General features: G+C 44.1%; 1 protein-coding gene across 2 annotated transcripts; it reads right to left on the bottom strand.

Moving 5' to 3' along the window:
• Window positions 1–593: 593 nt before the first annotated feature.
• Window positions 594–19,080, bottom strand: LPCAT3 (lysophosphatidylcholine acyltransferase 3). Of its 2 annotated transcripts, XM_061636730.1 has the most exons (14): window positions 18,827–18,916; window positions 17,793–17,941; window positions 9,959–10,066; window positions 9,743–9,849; window positions 9,519–9,612; window positions 9,228–9,265; window positions 7,580–7,758; window positions 6,933–7,041; window positions 4,890–4,976; window positions 4,614–4,780; window positions 2,425–2,572; window positions 1,232–1,390; window positions 994–1,119; window positions 594–912 (listed from the first exon to the last, which is right to left on the bottom strand). In XM_061636730.1, the coding sequence occupies exons 4-13, from the start codon at window positions 9,788–9,790 to the stop codon at window positions 1,003–1,005; spliced, it is 1,146 nt and encodes a 381-aa protein (XP_061492714.1). In that variant the 5' UTR covers window positions 9,791–9,849; window positions 9,959–10,066; window positions 17,793–17,941; window positions 18,827–18,916; the 3' UTR covers window positions 594–912; window positions 994–1,002. The 2 variants fall into 2 exon arrangements, with proteins under 2 accessions (XP_061492714.1, XP_061492705.1); XM_061636721.1 differs by lacking the exon at window positions 17,793–17,941 and having other exon boundaries at window positions 18,827–19,080.
• Between the last annotated feature and the right edge of the window lie 464 nt (window positions 19,081–19,544).

Raw genomic sequence — 19,544 nt, 5'->3', positions numbered from 1 at the left:
GTTGCTTGGTCTGAGAACAGCCTGTCAGGAATTTCAAGAGGTCATTTGAATATATGACTGTCCTTGTTTTAAGCAAGATGGTAAGGACAAAAATTGAACAGGAGCGATGCCATGGATCTACCCCTTGCCTTCCTTTGGTAGTTGGCAAGATCGTGATTGCCAAAGCTGTCACTGTGGCGGTGCCAGCAGCAATAGTAAGATTTCTATCCTTTATAGTAGGAAAGATTGATCTGCTCAATTGCTGTGGTGTACTGATAAAAGGCACTAGAGCAACCTAAGAAAATAAGGTGGTAACTTTAGTGTGCATACCTGTAGCACAGGAACTATATGGCCTCCACGTACTGTTTTACTGCAACTCCCATTATCCTTGATGCAAATTTGAGTCCAACAAACAGCTAGAAAATCAAAGGTTTCCCATTACTTGTTCTAACAGAGGATCATCCTCTGAATTACCCCAAACATGTAGGTGTTATGGACTAGAGTCCCTCATACTCATACTTTACAAACACCCCTAACTGGTCTTTTCCCTTGCCTACAATAACAGAAAGAGCACCAACTCAAAAAACTGATTAAAAAGGCAGCTGAAGCATGAATGAAAAACCAACTGGGACCAATTTTATCTAGCAGAATTGGAAAGTAGAAAAAGTCAGGCGGTGGCTCCATTCCCAGATGGTAGCTGTGTCGATTACTTTACAATCATCTGACATTTCCAGAGATAGGAGTGTCCGCGGAGAGAAATTGAGAGATAAGGCAACCTGTAGAAGGGGTGGAGGAGTTTACAGCCAGTTCCCTTCATTCTGGGGTCTTAACCCCTGTGCTCTTTCCCCCCAGTCACTCTGCAAGAGTTGGACCGCAGCAAGTTTGGCAGGTGATGCTTCTACCATCCCCGTAATAAATGCACCATGGTACAATCTGAAAGAGGAAAAGCAAAACTATTTAGCCGTATACCGTCCAAGACCTCAAGCAGTAATAGGTCACTGGGACTTCTCTTACCTTTTGGTGTTACTCAACTTTCTTTAACTTCTCTTTTCGTGGCACTAGAACTTTTCGCAGGTAAGGCATTGCAAACAGTAATGTGAAGAACAATGCGTGGCCTATGAAATAAATAGATTGGTATACCTAGAATGAGAGAATGAGGAGGTGAGTGTTAGAGATCATGCTGTTGCTTCTGTCAGAGAGTGTGGGAAGGGGATGTTATCCTCTTTCCAAAGGATTTCAGTTCATTAAGTACCTTGAGCCACTTTTCCCAACCGAAGAGGCAAAATGGCACCAAAGAATATCCCATGAACATCCAGTGGACAGCTTGCTGAATCACGTAGAAGAGAGGCCGCAAGATTGTGATTGAGGCCAAGGTAGCCAGAGGTGGACTGTCTTGTATCAGATTGATAACCTGTAACAAGAACAACTTTGTCTCTAAGGCCAGGTTCAGACAACTCCAAACCCTGCTTTGTGCTACTACTAATTAAAAAACCATACCATAATTTTAGCTTCCATGGGCACAACCAACTAGACAGAGTTCTAAACTGCTTGATCTGCTTGTTTCCCATTTGCTCAGTATGCGTTAAGTTCATGCCTGTCTCCATGGTGCAACAGCTCTTAAGGTGGAACAGGGGCCCCAACTGGCTCATGGTCAGCAAATCCCAAAACCAAGCTACAGTTTGTGGGCAAGCTTGGGTTCATAGGGTAAAGATAGGGAACGTGTGGCCCTCTAGATGTTACTAGACTACAATCCCACTCCTGCCCACTGGCTGTGCTGGATAAGGCTGTTGGAAGTCCAACAACACTGTAGGGCCAGAGGTCCACCATCCTTGATACAGTAGTCTCATGTAAGGTGGCTTTGCCTGGAAGTTTCAACAGAGTTAGGTCACACTAAAGAGATTGGATGTCTCTAATAAACTGACCGGAAGTCCACTTGGTATGGCTGCTAACCTGATTTTAAAAATACAGTAATCTATCTTGTATTTGTTTGGTCCACTAATTTTAAACAAATTTGCATTTATTAAAGCCTTAACACTGAGATACTCTAATGGAAAGAACATATTTTCTTTTGTTCTTTAGAACACAAAAAATAGCCTAAAAAACACAGTGCTCTGTTAAACTGATGCTGGACATTGATGACAAACACAGGGAACATGTCAACTAACCTCAAATTCAGAAACATTCTTCCACGCCCTTCTTGGCAAACTAGTGTTACTATATTTGATTCAAATGATCTGATATAGGACTTCCTAAGAAAGCCAGAAGATTGTATTCAGCTAGGTCCTACTTAAGAGTAGATACACTTAAATTAATGACCCTAAGTTAGCTGTCTATTAATTTCAATGGGTCTTCTCTGAGTAGGACTAGCACTGAATACCACCCTCAAGTATCTAGATGCAAACTCTAGCAACAATAGTACTGTCGTCATTCCTTGAAGCTCCTCACCTGTCTTTCAACAATGACAATAAGAAACTCCATTTGGAAGCACACCAAATAGCCACAGTGCAGACCATGCCAGACAGCCAAGAACAGCAAGGAAACTGCTTGTGATAGTAACTTGTTCCCCATGAATTTCAGTCGCTTGTAAATATAGCTGTAGAAGGAAAACAAAATGTCCCTTCAGTTGGTGGTCCTGAAGGTGTTAATCATTTTATTTTCTCCAGAAAGAGATTATGTTTCAAAAAAAGGTCAAAGAGGTTTGTTTTTTGTTTGTCATGGGAGGCTCAAACTGAAAAAGGAAAAGACTTAAAACCAGTAGTAAAAATGCTGATGGGCCCTGGCTCAAAATTATTTTCATATGGTAGAAATAATTATTTCAATTTTGGGGAAAGTAGTGCTTTAGTCGGATTGGGGTGGCACTATGCAATCGGGTGCAAGAGCAGATGCAAATAATTGAACTTTGCTACTAAGCTTTTTTCTAATTACCTTTGACTTGTATTTAATATGGGTTTATTATGTTAATTTTACTTTTGCTGTATGTTTAAATTGTTGATTTGATGACCAGGTGGTTTTTTAAATTGAATGTAAATATGCTTTTATTCGATGTACACCGCCCAGAGAGCCTTGCTATGGGTGGTATAAAAATTGAATTAAATAAATAAAATAAATAAATAAGCTTGCTGTGAAAGTTAGAAGTATGTTAGATCTACTGCTGTAGCCTGCCAAGGTAACCACTTATAATGGAACTATCCTGTTAATCAGACTGCAGATCTCAGCGCAATTTATGCTATACATCTTGGATTTGTGACAAGTTTCACACAGATTTTATTTTGCTGTGTTAAATTATCCTTTTTTTGGACTGGTTTCTAAAAGCTTTAGTGAATGCGTTTTGGTTCTCGGCAATATATGTTTGTATTATCCTATGAAAATTCACAAGTTTAAGAACCTATGCTGTGGTTTCATTTCTAAATAAGAGGTTCTAGGTGCTCAAACGCAGTGTGAAAGTCATGCTCATACCCCGTCACCTGGAAGCCATTTCCTCTATTCATAGGTATGCAGGGAGTATTTGATATTTCATGTGTAAAGGCACTTTCCTTATGGGTGCTGTACAATTCCCAGAGCAGCCAAGGGACAAGTTGCAGTACCAACAACTCCAAATATTACCAACGGTCACTGCTTTCAATTTATAATAGGATTGAGTCAGGCCTATTCACAAGAGAAGGATCATATTCATGACCACTCCACGTGGCTGCAAGTAAAAAAAAAAAAGGTAGTTTGGGATGAACACTTTGCCCCGGAGAAAGTAGCCATGTGAATTTAGTATGGAACAACTGGATTGTGCCCACAGAGACTAGGTGAGGCACAGTGAAGCTGTGACCCTTCAGATGTTGTTGGGACTCCAATCTGCATCAGCCCTAGTCAGTAGGGCCAACAGTAACACCATGCACACGAAACACCACCTGATCCAGGGATGGGAACCTGTAGCAGCATCTGCAGGGCCACAGGTACCCCATCCCTGGATTAGATGGTGTTACTGTGCATGGTATTAAGGTCCATGATGCATCTCTGCCTTGCTGAGGCTAATCCTGTCTAGGGCTTGTTCGGTGCCTAGATGGGAGACCACCTAAGAACATATACACCTAGAGTTCCATGCATTAAAAATGGTAGATACATATTTAGTAAATAAAATTGTTTACTCAGAAGTAAATCCCACTGAGGTCAATGTAACTTACTCTAGCAACAGTGTTTAGACTATTTTAGCTAATGTTATTTATTACATTTCTACCCCACCTTTCTTTTCACTGAAAGATTGAAACCCAAGGCGGCTTACATGTGGTTCCCCATCCAGGCACTGACCAGACCTGACCCTGCTAAGCTTCAGCAGGGAGCTGGCCTCGTGTGCCTTCAGACCATAGCCTGGGACCTTGAAGAAGAGCAAGAAGCTATGCTTGGAAGCACTGTCCCTAACCACTGATGTCCCCTACTAAGTCACCTTTGAAATTTTTTACCAGATATTGCTCACATTTCAAAAGTGAGCCATGGTAGTATACTTTTTTTTAAAAAAAAAAGTGGATAGCATCAGGACCTTTTCTGCTCTTGTACAAAATCCACACAGCTCTTCTTAGGGCAAAGTCATATCTTCTGCCTCGGTTTAACTACAATTGTTCTGCAGAAAAGCTGTCAGCACTGCTCACCGAGCCACCCAGGCATTGGTGTTAATATTGAAGGAGGAGATAGTGCCAGTAAAATAAGGAGTTGTCTCGAACAACCAAACTTTCATATTGGCACAGGCATCCCACTTGGGCCTCCCCTTGTCATCCTTTCCATTGTATCCAAGTCCAGTGATGATGCAGACTCCTTCCTGCAATGAGAGTCACACAGATTAACAAGCTAAAGGTGTCCTGACAACACTTTGCCTTAGCCAGCTGATGGAAGTGGTTTTGTGGGCCAAGTTTTGCTTCCAGGCTTACCGTGACCAGCCAGCAGGTAACATACTTGTAAAGCATTGTCTTGCCCCAGATCAATATATAAAGACAGCGGAACCAGAAGGGTTGCTCCTGCAGGAAGACAGCAAATTTGAGAGGTACAATTTGTATTAGAAGCCAGAGGTAGGACTTGAACGAACACTGATAAATGCAAGAGATGGCTAACTACTATCATGGGAGGGCTAGCTTAGTTCCAGCATACAAGATCTAAGAACCTGATGGTGTATCAAATATGGCACTCTGGGAAGAACTTGTGGCTATCTCGGAAAGCTCAAGAGCACAGGTGTAACACTACAGAGAAACGGCATATCAGAAAGGGCCACGGAAGGCAAAACATTTTAAGTATTAAGCGATTGTTATGGATGTATGTAGCAAGCAGTGTGGGCACAAGATCTAAAGATGTCTTACATCTAGTTAGTGGCTGACAATTTCCTCCATGCTAGGATGGGAGACCAGTAGGTACACCATGTAAGCCACTTGAACTTTGTAAGGGAAGGGTGCATATACATATAAACAGGGCCGGCGCCAGACAGGCCGGGGCCCTTGGGCACCAGCTTGCCCTGGGCCCTGGCACGCATGTGCGCACACACACATACCCGCATGCATGCGCCCAGGGCCAGCCCCAGACACACTGGAGCCCTTGGGCAAAAGCCTGCCCCAGCGCTCCCCTTCCGCAATTTGCACACGGCGAGAGCTTCGGGACTCTGCCATTCCCTTGCTTAACTTGCCTTGTCCTGCGGTAGCGCACGCAGCGGTGCCCTTAAGAAAGATGGCAGCTGAGGTTTCCCTAAAGAGCTGAAGCCTCTGCCACCATCTTGGTTCATGGCAGAGATGCAAGCGTGTAGCACGCATGAATGACATCAGCCAAGATGGCGGCAGAGGCTTCAGCCCCTTAGGAAAACCTCAGCCGCCATCTTTCTTAAGGGCACTGCTGCATGTGCAACTGCAGAACAAGGTAAGTTAAGCAAGGGAATGGCGGAGCCTCAAAGCTCTTGTTGCGCAATCCGCAGCAGCGATCCTGCCGCGAATCGTGGCAGGGGAGCAGAGGGGCCCCTCAGGGGCCCTTGGGCCAGTGCCCCACCTGGCTGCCCCTTGGAACCAGCCCTGCATATAAATAAAAAAGTGAACAGCAGGAGAATTTAGAAATGTGCAGCGTCTTGAATGAATGTTTTTGACAAAAATGTAGGTTTTCATTTAGGTGGCTAAAGAATTAGATTCTTGCTAAAGTTTTTAATGGTGCCTCATAAAACAAGATTCAGGGAGATGGGAAAGCTACGAAATTATAAAAAAGTAGACAACACTACGGTAGGTAGAGCCAAATGACCTGATGAGCAGGGCGGGCACCAGCACACACCACCTACCTGTCTCTCCTGTCTTTTGCAGCTGCACATGCAGGGCTGCCATTAACCAAGATGGTGGCCAAGGTTTTCCTAAGGGGATGAAGCCTCCGCTGTCATCTTGGTTGATGGCATGCATGGTGCTACGTGCATGCATCCCTGCCATCAACTAAGCTGGCAGCAGGGGCATCAGCACCTCAGGAAAACCTCGGCCGCTATCTTGGTTTATAGCAGCTCTGTGCGCACAGCTCACATAGCCGTGAAAGACAGGTAGGTGGAGCCAGCAAACGGGCGGGCAGCTTGCAAGCTCCCTGCCGCGGATCATGGAAGTAGAGTGTTGCTCCTCCCCCACCCTATTGAGGGGCCCTAGGGGCTCTCGGCCAGGGCCCGACCTGGCCGTCCTTTGGCACCGGCCCTGCTGATGAGAATGCAATTGGCCCCCTCCCTGGTCATCACCGATCATTTGCACAGATCTGCTGAGGTTGGGGGCAGGGAGCTGTACGTATGCTTGCATGGGTACACATGCAAGAGAGCGCACTTTTAGCCACATCACTGAGCCAAAAAAGGTTAGCCACTCTGTGAAATGGTCAGAAGTGCAGTGTTTTACTTTATCATATTAACAAGTTTTAAAGTTTGCCTCAAAGTTACTCTTCCCAGAGTTACCACTCCTTCCCCTCTAAGCCCTACTTACCAGATAAGCATCAGAGACAAGGTATTCCTCAGGGATGTATGGGGCCACTACAGTATAGAGTACCATGAAGAAGAGGCCGAGGCCCAGGCGCGTAAGAGCAGGCACAAAGCTGAAATGAATGTTGGGGGGGGGGAGTGGAAATCAGACATCCAGCAGTGTACTATTTTAGAACAAAGGTGGGGGTGTTTTGTGGCTCAAAACCCCCAGAGAACTTGAAGAACTTGGACACCACACCCAATTCTGTAATGTTTTGGTTGGCCTAAAAAATGAAAATGAAATGAACTGCCTTCAAGTCAATTCTGACTTATGGCAACCCTATGAATAGGGTTTTCATGGTAAGCGGTATTCAGAGGTGGTTTACCATTGCCTCCCTCTGAGGCTGAGAGGCAGTGATTGGCCCAAGGTCACCCAGTGAGCTTCATGGCTGTGTGGGGATTCGAACCCTGGTCTCCCAGGTCATAGTCTAACACTCAAACCACTGCACCATACTGGCTCTCGGCCTAAAAAATATTTTACCCTAATGTGGATTTTGGAATTACCATTATGAAGAAGCAGGAATGCCCCCCTCCCAGTAAGTGCCATCTTGCTTCTAGGATGCACAGAAAATAGACCAGAGTACTGTGGGAGCTGGTGCTGAGGGGGATTACCTGTTGGGTCTTTGGCCTGGAACATCAGTCAACTCGCCTCTTACCAGCTTGTGATATTGTGTCATGGAGAACTGAGGCCCCACCATGAAGGCACCATAGAAATATGAGAAGCCAGAGACCTCCATTAAACTAGGAACTCCCTGAACAGCAAATTGCTGTTGTTCAGAGGTGAGGGCCTTCTGTATAAAGAAAATAAAGATACCAACATTAGCATCCTTAAGTTTGCTTTTTTCCTTCAAGTGTGAGATTTTAGTTAGTCTTAAAGCTCCCTATCCCACTTGTTCTAAACCCACTGAGTAATGAGATCCACTATCAAAACTCCCAAAAGGAGTTTATCCCCTACACAGTCTGCCATGGAAAAAACCATCCAGATCCAGCGCATGCTGTGTAGTGGCATTCATAATCCTAATAATGGACTGTTACAGTATTTGCTGTCCTGAGGCCAACTGCAAAGCTTTCTGGCTTTGCTCCCTGGAGTCCTAGCAACGGATACTAGGGGCAGCAATCGGCAAAGCAGGAGCCATGATAAGCTCAAGGGCATAGTAGCAGCGAGTATTCGTCTACCCAGTCCTCCCTAACAGTACCCTCAAATGGTGTGATCGTATCAGGTTAACAAACCACATACTCCAAGGGGCCACTGTGCACCCACCCGAATATCTGCATACTTGAAGAAAGACAGACCTAGAGCAAGCAGAAAGGGACAAGGGCAGCATTTACACCAGCTTTCTTTGTTGTATTTTCCTTAAGCCATCCTGCTGCTATCTGTAATCTTTGCTTTGACACTTGAAAACAGGCCTGTGGAGAATCCCAGTTTCCTCTTTAAAAGAAACTTGAGAGAACATTTTTCTGGCCTAGTTATGTATATAAGCAGCCCTTATATACATGCATGATTTGGAGTCTCTTTCCCATCATGTCTGGTGGATTGATATGACACAGGTATTTCACAACATGCAGACTTACCACCCCCTCAGACTGGAAGTTTAAACTCATATCCTCATTGGCCAAGAATCAATCCTCACCTGGACTGGTTCAAACAACCGTTGTGCCCAGCCAACAGAAACACACGTTTTCAACTCAATGGTCACTTCAAAATAAAGAGGCGGGATGTGTGTTTTTGTGGTGTAAAGATGATAAAAAGGGTTTTCAAGGTGGCTAAGGAATTCTGGTACTATTTTCTTTGTAACAAAGGGCTTGTGAACCCATCGGCTTTGTTTGCTTGTTTCACCTTTGTTCTTTGCTTTTATTGTCTCACCTTTCAAATGCTGCTAAGTTTCTGATTCCCTTAATAAATCACCTTTTTATACAAGATGCTTGTGTTTTAAAGAGGTCTAATACTGCTCTCCATCTCTACTTGAACCCATGCTCAGCTTACGCTATTAGTATTTTGGGATTCTTTCTTAATACAGGGGATTCTTTTGTACTTTTTTGTGAATCCTCAACAAGTGTTTGCAATTCAATTTTGAGGTTTCCTCACAATCTCTTTTAGATATGAGGTGGTTTCTACCTTAAAAGGAACACCTTCATGGGTGACCCAGCATGCTCTACAGGATCCTTTCCTAATTGCTACAGCCTTCATCTCCAACAATTCCCCTGAAGCCAATTCCTGATAAGAGGAATGAGAGAAAGAAAATAATTGGATTTCACTCACCGCTTCCCTCCTGCCATCGTAGTAATCAATGGCCAAACCTAAGGATAGAAAGACACACCAATATAACCATGTAGGTCCACAGTGAACAAGAGATAGGTCCACTGAACAGCCTGAAAACATCCAACGGTACACTGGAAACCCCATGTAAGCTGCCCTGAGATCCCTCCAGAAAGAGGACAAGTATAACAAAAGTAATCTGGGATTTCCTGGGCAATATTCTAAAGCAGCAAGATAGTTGGAGCATAGGAGGGAATTTGTAGCACAGAAATACGATGGAACAGAATTGTTTACCGATCAGCTTGAGAGTCAAGACACAGTGTGGCATGGTCCATTTGATGTCATAGTTCTCTGTGGCAGTGAAGTAATAGCCAGCCATCAGATATGCCTGAAATACATTAGCCACGGGGATACATTACTATTTCCTCTATCTGCCCCCCCAGGCTCCTGCACAATGTTTGCTGAGCAGAGCAGAAGAGAGCAACACCAGTGTCTCACAGAGGAAGGAACAGGTTTACCATCTGAAAGCAGAAGGATGTGATGACGGCAGTGACGGTGCGGCCCATGAGCCTCAGGATGAGAAACTGAACGAAGACACATATGAGGGAGTGACAGAACTGTGTCCCTGAGAAGGTAAATGGGGGCAATTAGAAACCACACCAAAAAGCAGCATCACACCCCCTCCCACACTCCGGTACTCACTATTTGGGCAGCCATATTCTCAGCCCCCTTACCAAAGTTGAAGTAGGCAAGCGAGAGCCCCGTTAACGTGTTGTACAGATGAATGAGGTAGAGCTCTTTCTGGAAAAGGAAATAGCGCTGGAACAAGGCAAAAGGGTATCCTATAGGAAGAAAATAGGAGCACAGATCAGGCTAGACACTAGACAAACACAAGGGCTTTTATAAAAGCTCACCCTTTTGATTATTTCATTACCCAGTAAACAGATGTTGCACCAAATTCCCCACTCCACTCTCATGTTAGCCATGAGCTCAATCGTACAGCCTTATTGAGTTCTCAGACTCAGACCAATGTGCAAGGGGGATGGGAACAGGGAAGTTAACACTGGCTTACTTTACACGGCTGGAGAGATTACTGAGAAAAAGCAATATATAAGCACTTTCCGTTACACCGGTCACAGTTCCACTCCAATACATAGGCTTATGCAGACACAGGGGACAAGTTTATTAATCCCCAAAGTATAGATCAGGAATGGGGAACCTGTGGCCCTCCAGATTTTGTTGGAAAACAACTCCCATAGTCCCTGCTGGCTAGGGCTGACGACAGTTGAAAACCAGCAACATCTGGAGAGCCACGGTTTCCCAACACATTTTGAGCAATGGACTATTCATTGGGGGACAATACATGAAATGAATATCAATAGAAATGACACTCGCATGAAAGCCGTTTCATACCTTATCACATACCAGTTATTTTACTAAAAAAAATTGCATGTCCAAAACAAAGTTAACATATAGGCAGTCAAACTAAAGCCCCAAAAGTAGCACAGATAAAGCTTTATTAAAAATTCAACCGTACAGAAATTATGTCAGAGTCTTTAATGAAATCACCAGTTCCCAACGACGCAGAACTAAACCAGATGTGCAATACTATGTCCACATTCACACCATACATTTATTCCACTATTATTCCACTTGAAACAGTCATGGTTTCCCTCAAAGAATCCTGGGAAGTGTAGCTTGTGAAGAGTGCTGAGAGTTGGGTAGGAGGCCCTCTCTTCCCCTCATAGAGCTACAATTTGCAGAGTTCTCTGGGAAGAGGAACTGACAGTTAAACCACTCTGACAGCTCTGCGAGAAGAATAGGAGTCTCCTAACAGTTCTTAGCACCCTTCAAAAACTACACTTCCCAGGATTCTTTGGGGAAAGCCATGGCTGTTTAAAGTGGAATAAATGTATGGTGTGAAATGTGGCCTTTCTCTCTCTGTGTACCCAACAATTCAAGAAATGGAACCTAGGAAGATGGGGCTAGGAAAAGCTTTGGTTGATGCCTTAATTTTTTTCAATTCAATCCTACGAGGGAGAAGTACAGCGCTGTACTTGGAGACACAGAGGCAGCAATGCATGCCTCCCCACCCCACAACCTGGATGCTGGGTAGCCTGGGCCTCAGTAACAGAGATCCTGCAGAAAGATGCAATGGGTCTTGGAGTACAGAACAAACAGAAATGCCATGGTCTGTCCCAAAGGGCCCTTATAAATTAAAATCTTATTTCATACACATCTTGCTCCAAAATGTTGAAAATGAACTTACTAATAAGACTGCAATGAATTTCCTGAATTCACTACCATACAAGATACCATTTATTATTCAGGTAATTACTTCACTCACTGATTGCACAAGTTTTTCCTATCTCTAACATTTTATAGTTCTTCACAAAGTCCTTTCTCAACTCCCTGAACTGTAGCACTAGTCTAAGACCAAGAGCTCTCATTTTACCCCTCACTCATTACTGACATTACCTCCTTCACCCAGTTGCACATCACGTTTCTTTGAAGCACAAGCTACTACACTAGCCACATTTTGCCACCCCCATCGCTCTCCAGTATCATCAGCCATGCTATAAATATGACTATCCAGCTACCATGTACTGTAGAAGTGACATTGTAACTGGATCTCACTCTCCTCTCCCCTGAAGAAGAGATTTATTTCTGACCCAACATGCCTGTCTCCCATAAGGCTTTCTATATTATTTTAATGTTAGATATATAACACAGCTACAACTTCTTTCACATTAACTCTCACAACAATCCTGCAAGGGAAGGCTCCATTTTCTTGAATTTGGAAATTAAAGAAATGCATTGAGTAGCCTTCGATTAGTCCCTGAGCTTACAGTCCAAAGGCTTCAAGACTCAAGGTTAAAATCCATACCATCCACTCTAGCTATCAGGTTTAATTATTTACTAAAAAGTCTCACCAGTCTTACTCTGTGCTGCCTAATCTTTTTAGCAGAATTAGCAGCAGCCCAGAATCTTGAGGGCATTTAAGCTGGAGATACTCACCAGATTTTTTTTAAAAAAAGGAAGCTGAAGGAAGTTTGACACAGCAATCACTCCAAGTGCATTCATGTTATTTATCCCACTTGCACCTCTGGCCAAATAGGGTTTTGAAAATCTGCAAAACCCATTTGCCCAGAAATGACAGGAGGATAATATATATATATATATATAAATGGGAGAGTGCATGGCCAATGATGGTTGTGCCATGTCACTTTAAACTTTCTGGAAAACAGAAGACAAACTAATGCATGTCTCCAGCAATACACACGCCCTGCTCCTCTTCTCTCAAACTAGAAAGTGGCTCTAGTTATCAAAATTCAGGACTAACAGGTAATTTTAAGGACCAAATTCACACACTATTCTGGTACGAAATGTGAATGGGCTTATGATGCTCATTGCTTATGGAATGATGTAATCATGGGGACTGTTCACTCATCTTGTCGGCCATAAAAGCAAGAAGTTTCAGAACAAATGCTGATTCTCAGAATGCCACATTCTGCAGACTGTATGAGGTGCATGGCAAAGTTCTTGATGTGGAGCAACCTAAATTAACAGTCCCTTAAACACCATGAAACTGCCAGTCACAACCCCAACCTTCAAAATATTTATAATACCAGAGAATTTGCCTATGAACTCAATGTTAGAAAGCAGGTAGTTGTTACTCAGAACATTGCTTATAGTCTGCCCAGTGGAATATCTCCATCCCCCATCCCTTAATACTACCTGCCTGCACTCTAAGATACATGTTTGTATGCTAAGATCTTCAGTGGAAGCCCCTCTCTGGGTTCCCTCGCTACTGAAGATGCGACAGGAAGCCAACTGGGAGCAGGGCCTTCTTGGCTATGCTCCCAAACATGCCCTGCCCTCAATATGTATCCTAAAGAATCAGTTACATAATCCAGCATTAGCAAGAGCAGACCAGAGACATCATTTATATAGACTTGAGACAGCCTGAGGACCTGGGCTGCCAATGCTCACCTAGGAAGAGTCACAGGTCAGTGGTAGAACACATAGCATGCAGAAGATCCTAAGTTCTATTCCCAGGCCCGCCAGTTAAAGGATCTTGGGTTCCAGTGCTAAGAAAGATATCTCTCTCTTTCCAATATCTCAGGGAGTTGCTGCCAATTAAAGTGGTCAATACAAAGCTAATGAACCAATGGTCTGATTCAGATGAAGGATTGGTAGGATTGGAATGGTCTTGTTCTTAGAGACAGGTTGTGGAAGGGTAAACAGTCACAAGTGAAGGTGGTGGAAACATAGCAAACCTTGTGCACCGCAAATCGAGTTGACAAGCATCCGTATCAATGCATCCCACAACAAGAAAACACATGAGGAGAATTCTGAAGTCTTCCTAGACAGCTCATAAGGAATGCCCCAAATGCTAGACATCAAGACAGTCTACACGCTAGTGCAAAGCTTTCCTCTTTGAATGCTGAAAGAATACTAGAAGGCCAAAAATGCTACTAACATATGAATATAAAAACCTAGCATATGAAAGATCAGGACAGTTAAGAAACTAGTGGAAGAGATGACATGGAAAAATCAGAAGTACTATATACCACATGAAAGCATCAGTCAAACAAGAGCCAGTGTGGTGTAGCGGTTTGAGTGCCAGACTAGGACCTTGTTGACCAGGGTTCAAATCCCCAACTCGGTCACAAAGCTCACCGGATGACCTTGGGCCAGCCACAGTCCCTTAGCCTAACCTACCTCACAGAGTTGTTCTGAGGAAAATACGGGGAGAAGGAGAACTATGTATGTCATCTTGAGCTCCTTGCAGGAAAAGTGGGATATAAATGTAGTAACTAAATTCCGTAAAAACTTGAGAGTCATGGGTGACGACGCTTGATACGAGTTCAAAGTGCTGTCATTTAGAAGTTCTTGCATAACACCCTTTGACATAAGGGCACTCTTAATTCAGCACTCGTGTGAGGTGAGTAAAGCTGCTTCCTATCAGGTGTGGCTTTGCTACTGAAAGTATACAGATGCAGCTGGGAAAACCTCCCAGATTTGCAAGCTCCTCCATGCCTGGCAGAGACACAGGAAACTGGCTTTTACAGACATGGGGCCAGGCACAGTTTCCCCCTCTTCATGTACAATCCCTACACACTCATTACCTTTGAATAGCTTAAAGGCCTTCGGACAGGATAGGGAACAGAAGGAAGGCAAAAGAAAAGAGCATGTGGGAAAGCTCTGACAAATGGAGAAGGAAATAGGCACTCCCCCGCAAATCATCAGCCTTATATATACGACTGATGTAACCAGAGTGTGTTAGGCACCAGCAGCATCTCGCTTGGCATGCTCTTTTATCTTTGTAAGAAATATGACACAGCAGGATCTACACTTTGAAATGGATAAGCAAAGAAAAGAAAGGATTAAAAACAGGTCTGGATTTAAGACAGGACTAAGTCCTCTTTCCTTTCAAGATTTCTTCTGTCCTGTTTCTCCTTACTCTCCCCTCTCACCACTCAGAAAAAACATGATGCCTAATTCAAGATAGCGCAAGTTATTGTAGGAGTGCTATTCTGCATTTATTTATTTATTTATTTGTTACATTTGTATACTGCCCCATAGCCGAAGCTCTCTGGGTGGTTTACAACAATTAAAAACATTAAAAACAAATATACAAATTTAAAAAACATTGACCAGAGGGGGAATAGGCAACAGAAAAAGTGTTTTGCATCAAGCCTTAGTAGGAAGAAATTGGTGGCAGGTGTTTTGGAGGGAGGGGTAAGAGAGATCTGGCACCCCAATGAGGAGCAGATGACAAGAAATTTGTCTGGGCAAGAAACAGGTGAAAGCTTGTCTTCTTTCATTCTTCCGTGGCACCCTACAGCAGAGGTGGCTAATATGTGGACCTCCGGATGTTGTTGTACTCCTACTCCTATCAACCCCAGCCAGCATGGCCAATGGACAGGGATGACCAAAGTTAGTCCAACAACCTCTATAGGGAGAGAGTGCAGAAAAATGAGTGACACAGAGATCATGGTCACTGGCTCTGTCACACTTTGGAAACTGGATGACTGTTGTGGCTTTGTGACAGAATGAAATGTTCTGTATGAATAGATGGATTCCATATATAGAATACTTGCAAGTGAGGATCAAGAAATTAGTAAGAAGGACCCGAAGTTAGTGATGATGGTCTTGTAAACCAAGAACAGAAGAAGAAGGAATTATGTGGATCAAATCCCTACATAAGATGCGTTTTGATAGGGCTGAATCCCTACAGTGCAAAACTTTTACACAATACTTCTCACACGAGACAGCACTTCAGCTGTTAGCAAGATCAGATTTGCCTCGCCCCACTCAATAATTAACTATGATCCAGCATTTCCATATGATCCTGTTAGCAGGACAGCCGCACCTTTACAGAGAGTGCCCAGTCAGGTTTGGATGCTTCTCCAGAGTAGGTGCAACACAAACCTTTTACTTGTATAGGCATGTGGACTTTCATGGGTAATCAGATGCACATATAAAATGTTAAGCATTAATTGTTAAAGTGCCCCAAAGGTCACATTGCTTGAATATATCTAAGTCGGGTGTGGGGAAGCTCTTGCCCTCCAGATGTTGCTGAACTATAACTCCCACCAGCTCCAGCAAGCATGGCCAATGGCCAGGTATTATGGGAGTTCACCAACAGAAGTTCCCCACTGTGATCTAAACTATTCTCTCACACCCCAGTTATGGACAAATTTAGGCAGAATGAAGTCTCATAGCCTGAATACAGCGTAGTTGTGCTTAGGATCATGACTTTACTGCCCAATCTTATGCATTATTTGTAAACAATTTCAATAACACTTCCTAACAAAAAGGTACAATCCCCATTGAACCCAACAAGAGCTACTTCTGAGAAACACACATGATCGGTATATAAATGCAATAAATAATTACACATGATCGGTATATAAATGCAATAAATCATCATCATCATCATAATCGTGCTTGGTCTGAATTGAGACCAAGGCATGTAGAAAGGTAAAGTTAAGTTGTTTTTGCCTGTCATTTAAAAAAAGAGAAAAATAAATAACAGAAATTCACAGATAGGTTCCTTGAACATTTCTTCATTGCAAGCACCACCACTATCCTCTTTCAATGCACACCGTACAGCAGTGGTCCCATCTGGAAGTGTTATTACCACCTCAACTTTCAGCATCAGAAGTCTTTTTGTATACTCAGACATAATTTTCATATTCACAGTTATTATTCTTCCTAGTTACATTGAACTGAACACAGTCAGTCATAGTTTTCCCCCCAGAGATGCATTCCTAGACAGCTAAAATAAAAGCACGTTAAAATTAAGCCAAACCTGGCACTAGTGATCTATAGTCACTTCAGATATTTAGCTGAACAGGCCTCCTTGGAAAAGCTGACAGATTCATAGAAACCCACAGAAAAAGACATACTAAAGTTGTGGCTCTCAATCATAGGTCTGTCCAACCACCCTCAGGGAAAACAAAATGTTCTAAAGAAGGAAAGGATCCTTAAGTAGCCAGAGATACTTTCCTCCAAGCAGATTTGTGCAACCAAAGCTTATATTACCATGGAAGCTGGAGCAAAATAAAGAAGATCTGCAAGTTCCTTTTATATCGGTTCTGCTCCAAGCTGTCTTTTTTTTTTTTTTTGGCTGGCTGGCTGGCTGGCTTTAGGAGGGAATTTGAGATGCCCTGTACTATTTCACTTCTAATACCAGGTTTTATTAGTGCTCCAACTTACATATCAGGTGCAGATGGCATGCATGTATCAATTTGAGTAAGGATTCTATGCACTTTCTTAACCAAGAGAGGACTAGTAGTGGGTGGTGCTTTTTTTTAAAAGTAAATTTAGAAGAGGACCAGAATTCAGAAGCATTACACAGGCATCCAGAGCATAGCTGTAACTTCTCCTTTACTTTTAACCCTGTCTGTCAATCTCCTTGTGGTGCATTGAGCTTAGCAACGTATAGTACTCACACGGTGCCCCTACAATATTCACTAATGCTTGGAGACATAACCTCTCTTCCATTTTAAAATCACACAGGATATTTCCACCTTATCTTTTCTTGTGTTGTCCTAGACAGGGGCAGACACAACTAGAAATTCCCCAACCCTACCCATGTCTATATAGAAATAAGTCCTACTCCCATAAAAGTATGCTTTGAATTGTACCACAGGGCTCCACACCATTACAATGCATATTATGATGTGCATATATGCTTCCAGTAGCCCTACTGCCCTTTTTTGTATCTGGTCATTCATAGATCTTGTTGCCCTAGCCCTGGGCTGAAGACAGTCCACCAGCAGTTTCAAGGAGCTGCAACCAGGGGCTGATGACTGATGCAGAAGGCAGGCAGCTGGGCTCAAGCAACTTTAAGAACGCACAGAAGAGGACGTTTGCGAGGTTATAAAAGTTACTGCACCTACTGCTGCCTCCTTCCTTTTCTTCCTAATCATGAAAATGCAGAGGAGCCCTGCTACCCTCACTCACAGAGCTCACTGCTCTAACTCTAAATGGCAGATCAGTGTCAGTTTTAGACACCTGTAACCAAGGAGTGACCACAGATCAGGAGTGCCTAACCTGTGGTCCTTCAGATTCTGTTGAACCCAATCAGCAAGGTCAATGGTCAGGGATGATGGGAATTGTAGTCCAATAACATCTGGAGAGCTACAGGTAAGCCACCCCTGCCATAGATGTAGAGGACAGTAGGGTTCCTGTGCCTTGGAAAGCTGTGTAAAAAAAAAGAAACAGTAAAGAATCCTATGGCACCATAAAGACTAGCAAATTTATTATGGTATAAGCTATTGTGGATGCTACTGAAGTACATTAAAAGAGAACGTTGGTAGGTGAAACTCATGGTGAAAAGTCACTGCGTTAACTCAAGTTCTCAATGGCAGACACCTGTAACTGTAACTACAGCTGTAACTGTGCTGCCTGGGGCTCCTGCTAGAGGAAGAGTGGGATATAAATCAAATAATAATAAACTAAGGCAAGGGAGACCAGAAAGGTAAAGGATGGCAGCCCCTAAGAATCACATTGCTGGATCAAACATAAGAAACACCTGTTCTCAGAATCTCCAAGAGTGACCAGACAGATGCTTCTGGGAAGCTCACAAGCAGGACATAAATACAACCCTCTCTCCTGTTTTCCACACACACCCCGCATCTGGTATTTCGATTAAGTGGCCTTATAGCGAATCAGACTATTAAGACTTTCTAGCCTAGTGTGGTCTACTTGAGACAAACAGGTAGTGGCTCCCCAGGATCTCTAGCAGAGGTCTTTCCCAGCACCTGCTATCCAAAATCCTTTCGATGAAAGAGACTAGAACACGAGTTCTTTTGCATACAGAGCACGTGTTACACCCCCTCATTTCAGGAAGTACATTCCAGGCATAGCCTGCCTCTGAACGTATAGGTTCCATTTAATATACCCTTATGTACAGTCAAGAGAGAAAGGATTTTGGCAGGTGCAGCTTTTTCACATGCCACGTGCAGAAGTTCCCTCTTTGGGATAAGTAAAGCTTCCCCTTCTCCATCGCACCGTGCGTGGGGTCCCGCCTACAAGCCCCGCATGACGCCAGGCTTCAACCTCCCGCTGCCTCGGCAACTACCCACCCAAGAAGATGGACAGGATGAGGCGGAGCGCCTGCTCCGAAGAGCCCAGCGACCTCGCTATCTCCGCCAGGCTCATGCCTATCCGGAACTCAGTCCCAGCGCCAGCGCCGCCGCCGTCCTCTTCTCCGCCGGGCTGCCGGGCTGCCCGACTGGACCCACTCTGCTGCCCCCCTCGAAACCGGCAACAGCAGCGGCAACAGCGCCGCCGCGGCGGCCCTCGCACCTAGCCACACCTCCGTGGCTTTCCTCTCAGGCCTATTGGTCTCGAGTGTCTCTGGTCTGGGCTCTCATTGGCTAACAGGTGGCAGAGGGGAGGAGCAAAGCTTCAACGCTTAACTGAGGCAAAGGTTACCCACACCCTCTTCACGCACACACGTGAGGGCGATGTCTGGGAGTAGGAGGGGAGAAAGCCATTTCCTATTGGGAAGGAAGGGCGGCGTCGAGAGCGTAAGGCGGATCTCTGCTCCTCATTGGCTGTCCTGAGACAGGAGAGAGCCGGGGAGGGAGGGGGTCCGGAGTAAGAGGTGTTGCTGAGGTTACTATCGGGCACGATGCAGAAGGGCGGGATAGACGAGCGGCCTCCCTCAACTCGGGGAACCACGTCCACTTCATGAATATTAAATACGTCATTACCATATAACTCTCACCATTGTAGCGAATGAACGCCTACAGTATTTATTTTTGTATTGTTCCTTATTTTGACTATGCAGTTTAAGTC

The sequence above is a fragment of the Rhineura floridana genome, chromosome 1 (assembly GCF_030035675.1).
Source record: "Rhineura floridana isolate rRhiFlo1 chromosome 1, rRhiFlo1.hap2, whole genome shotgun sequence".
Lineage (NCBI taxonomy): Eukaryota > Metazoa > Chordata > Lepidosauria > Squamata > Rhineuridae > Rhineura > Rhineura floridana.
This window is presented reverse-complemented; position numbering and strand designations above follow the sequence as displayed.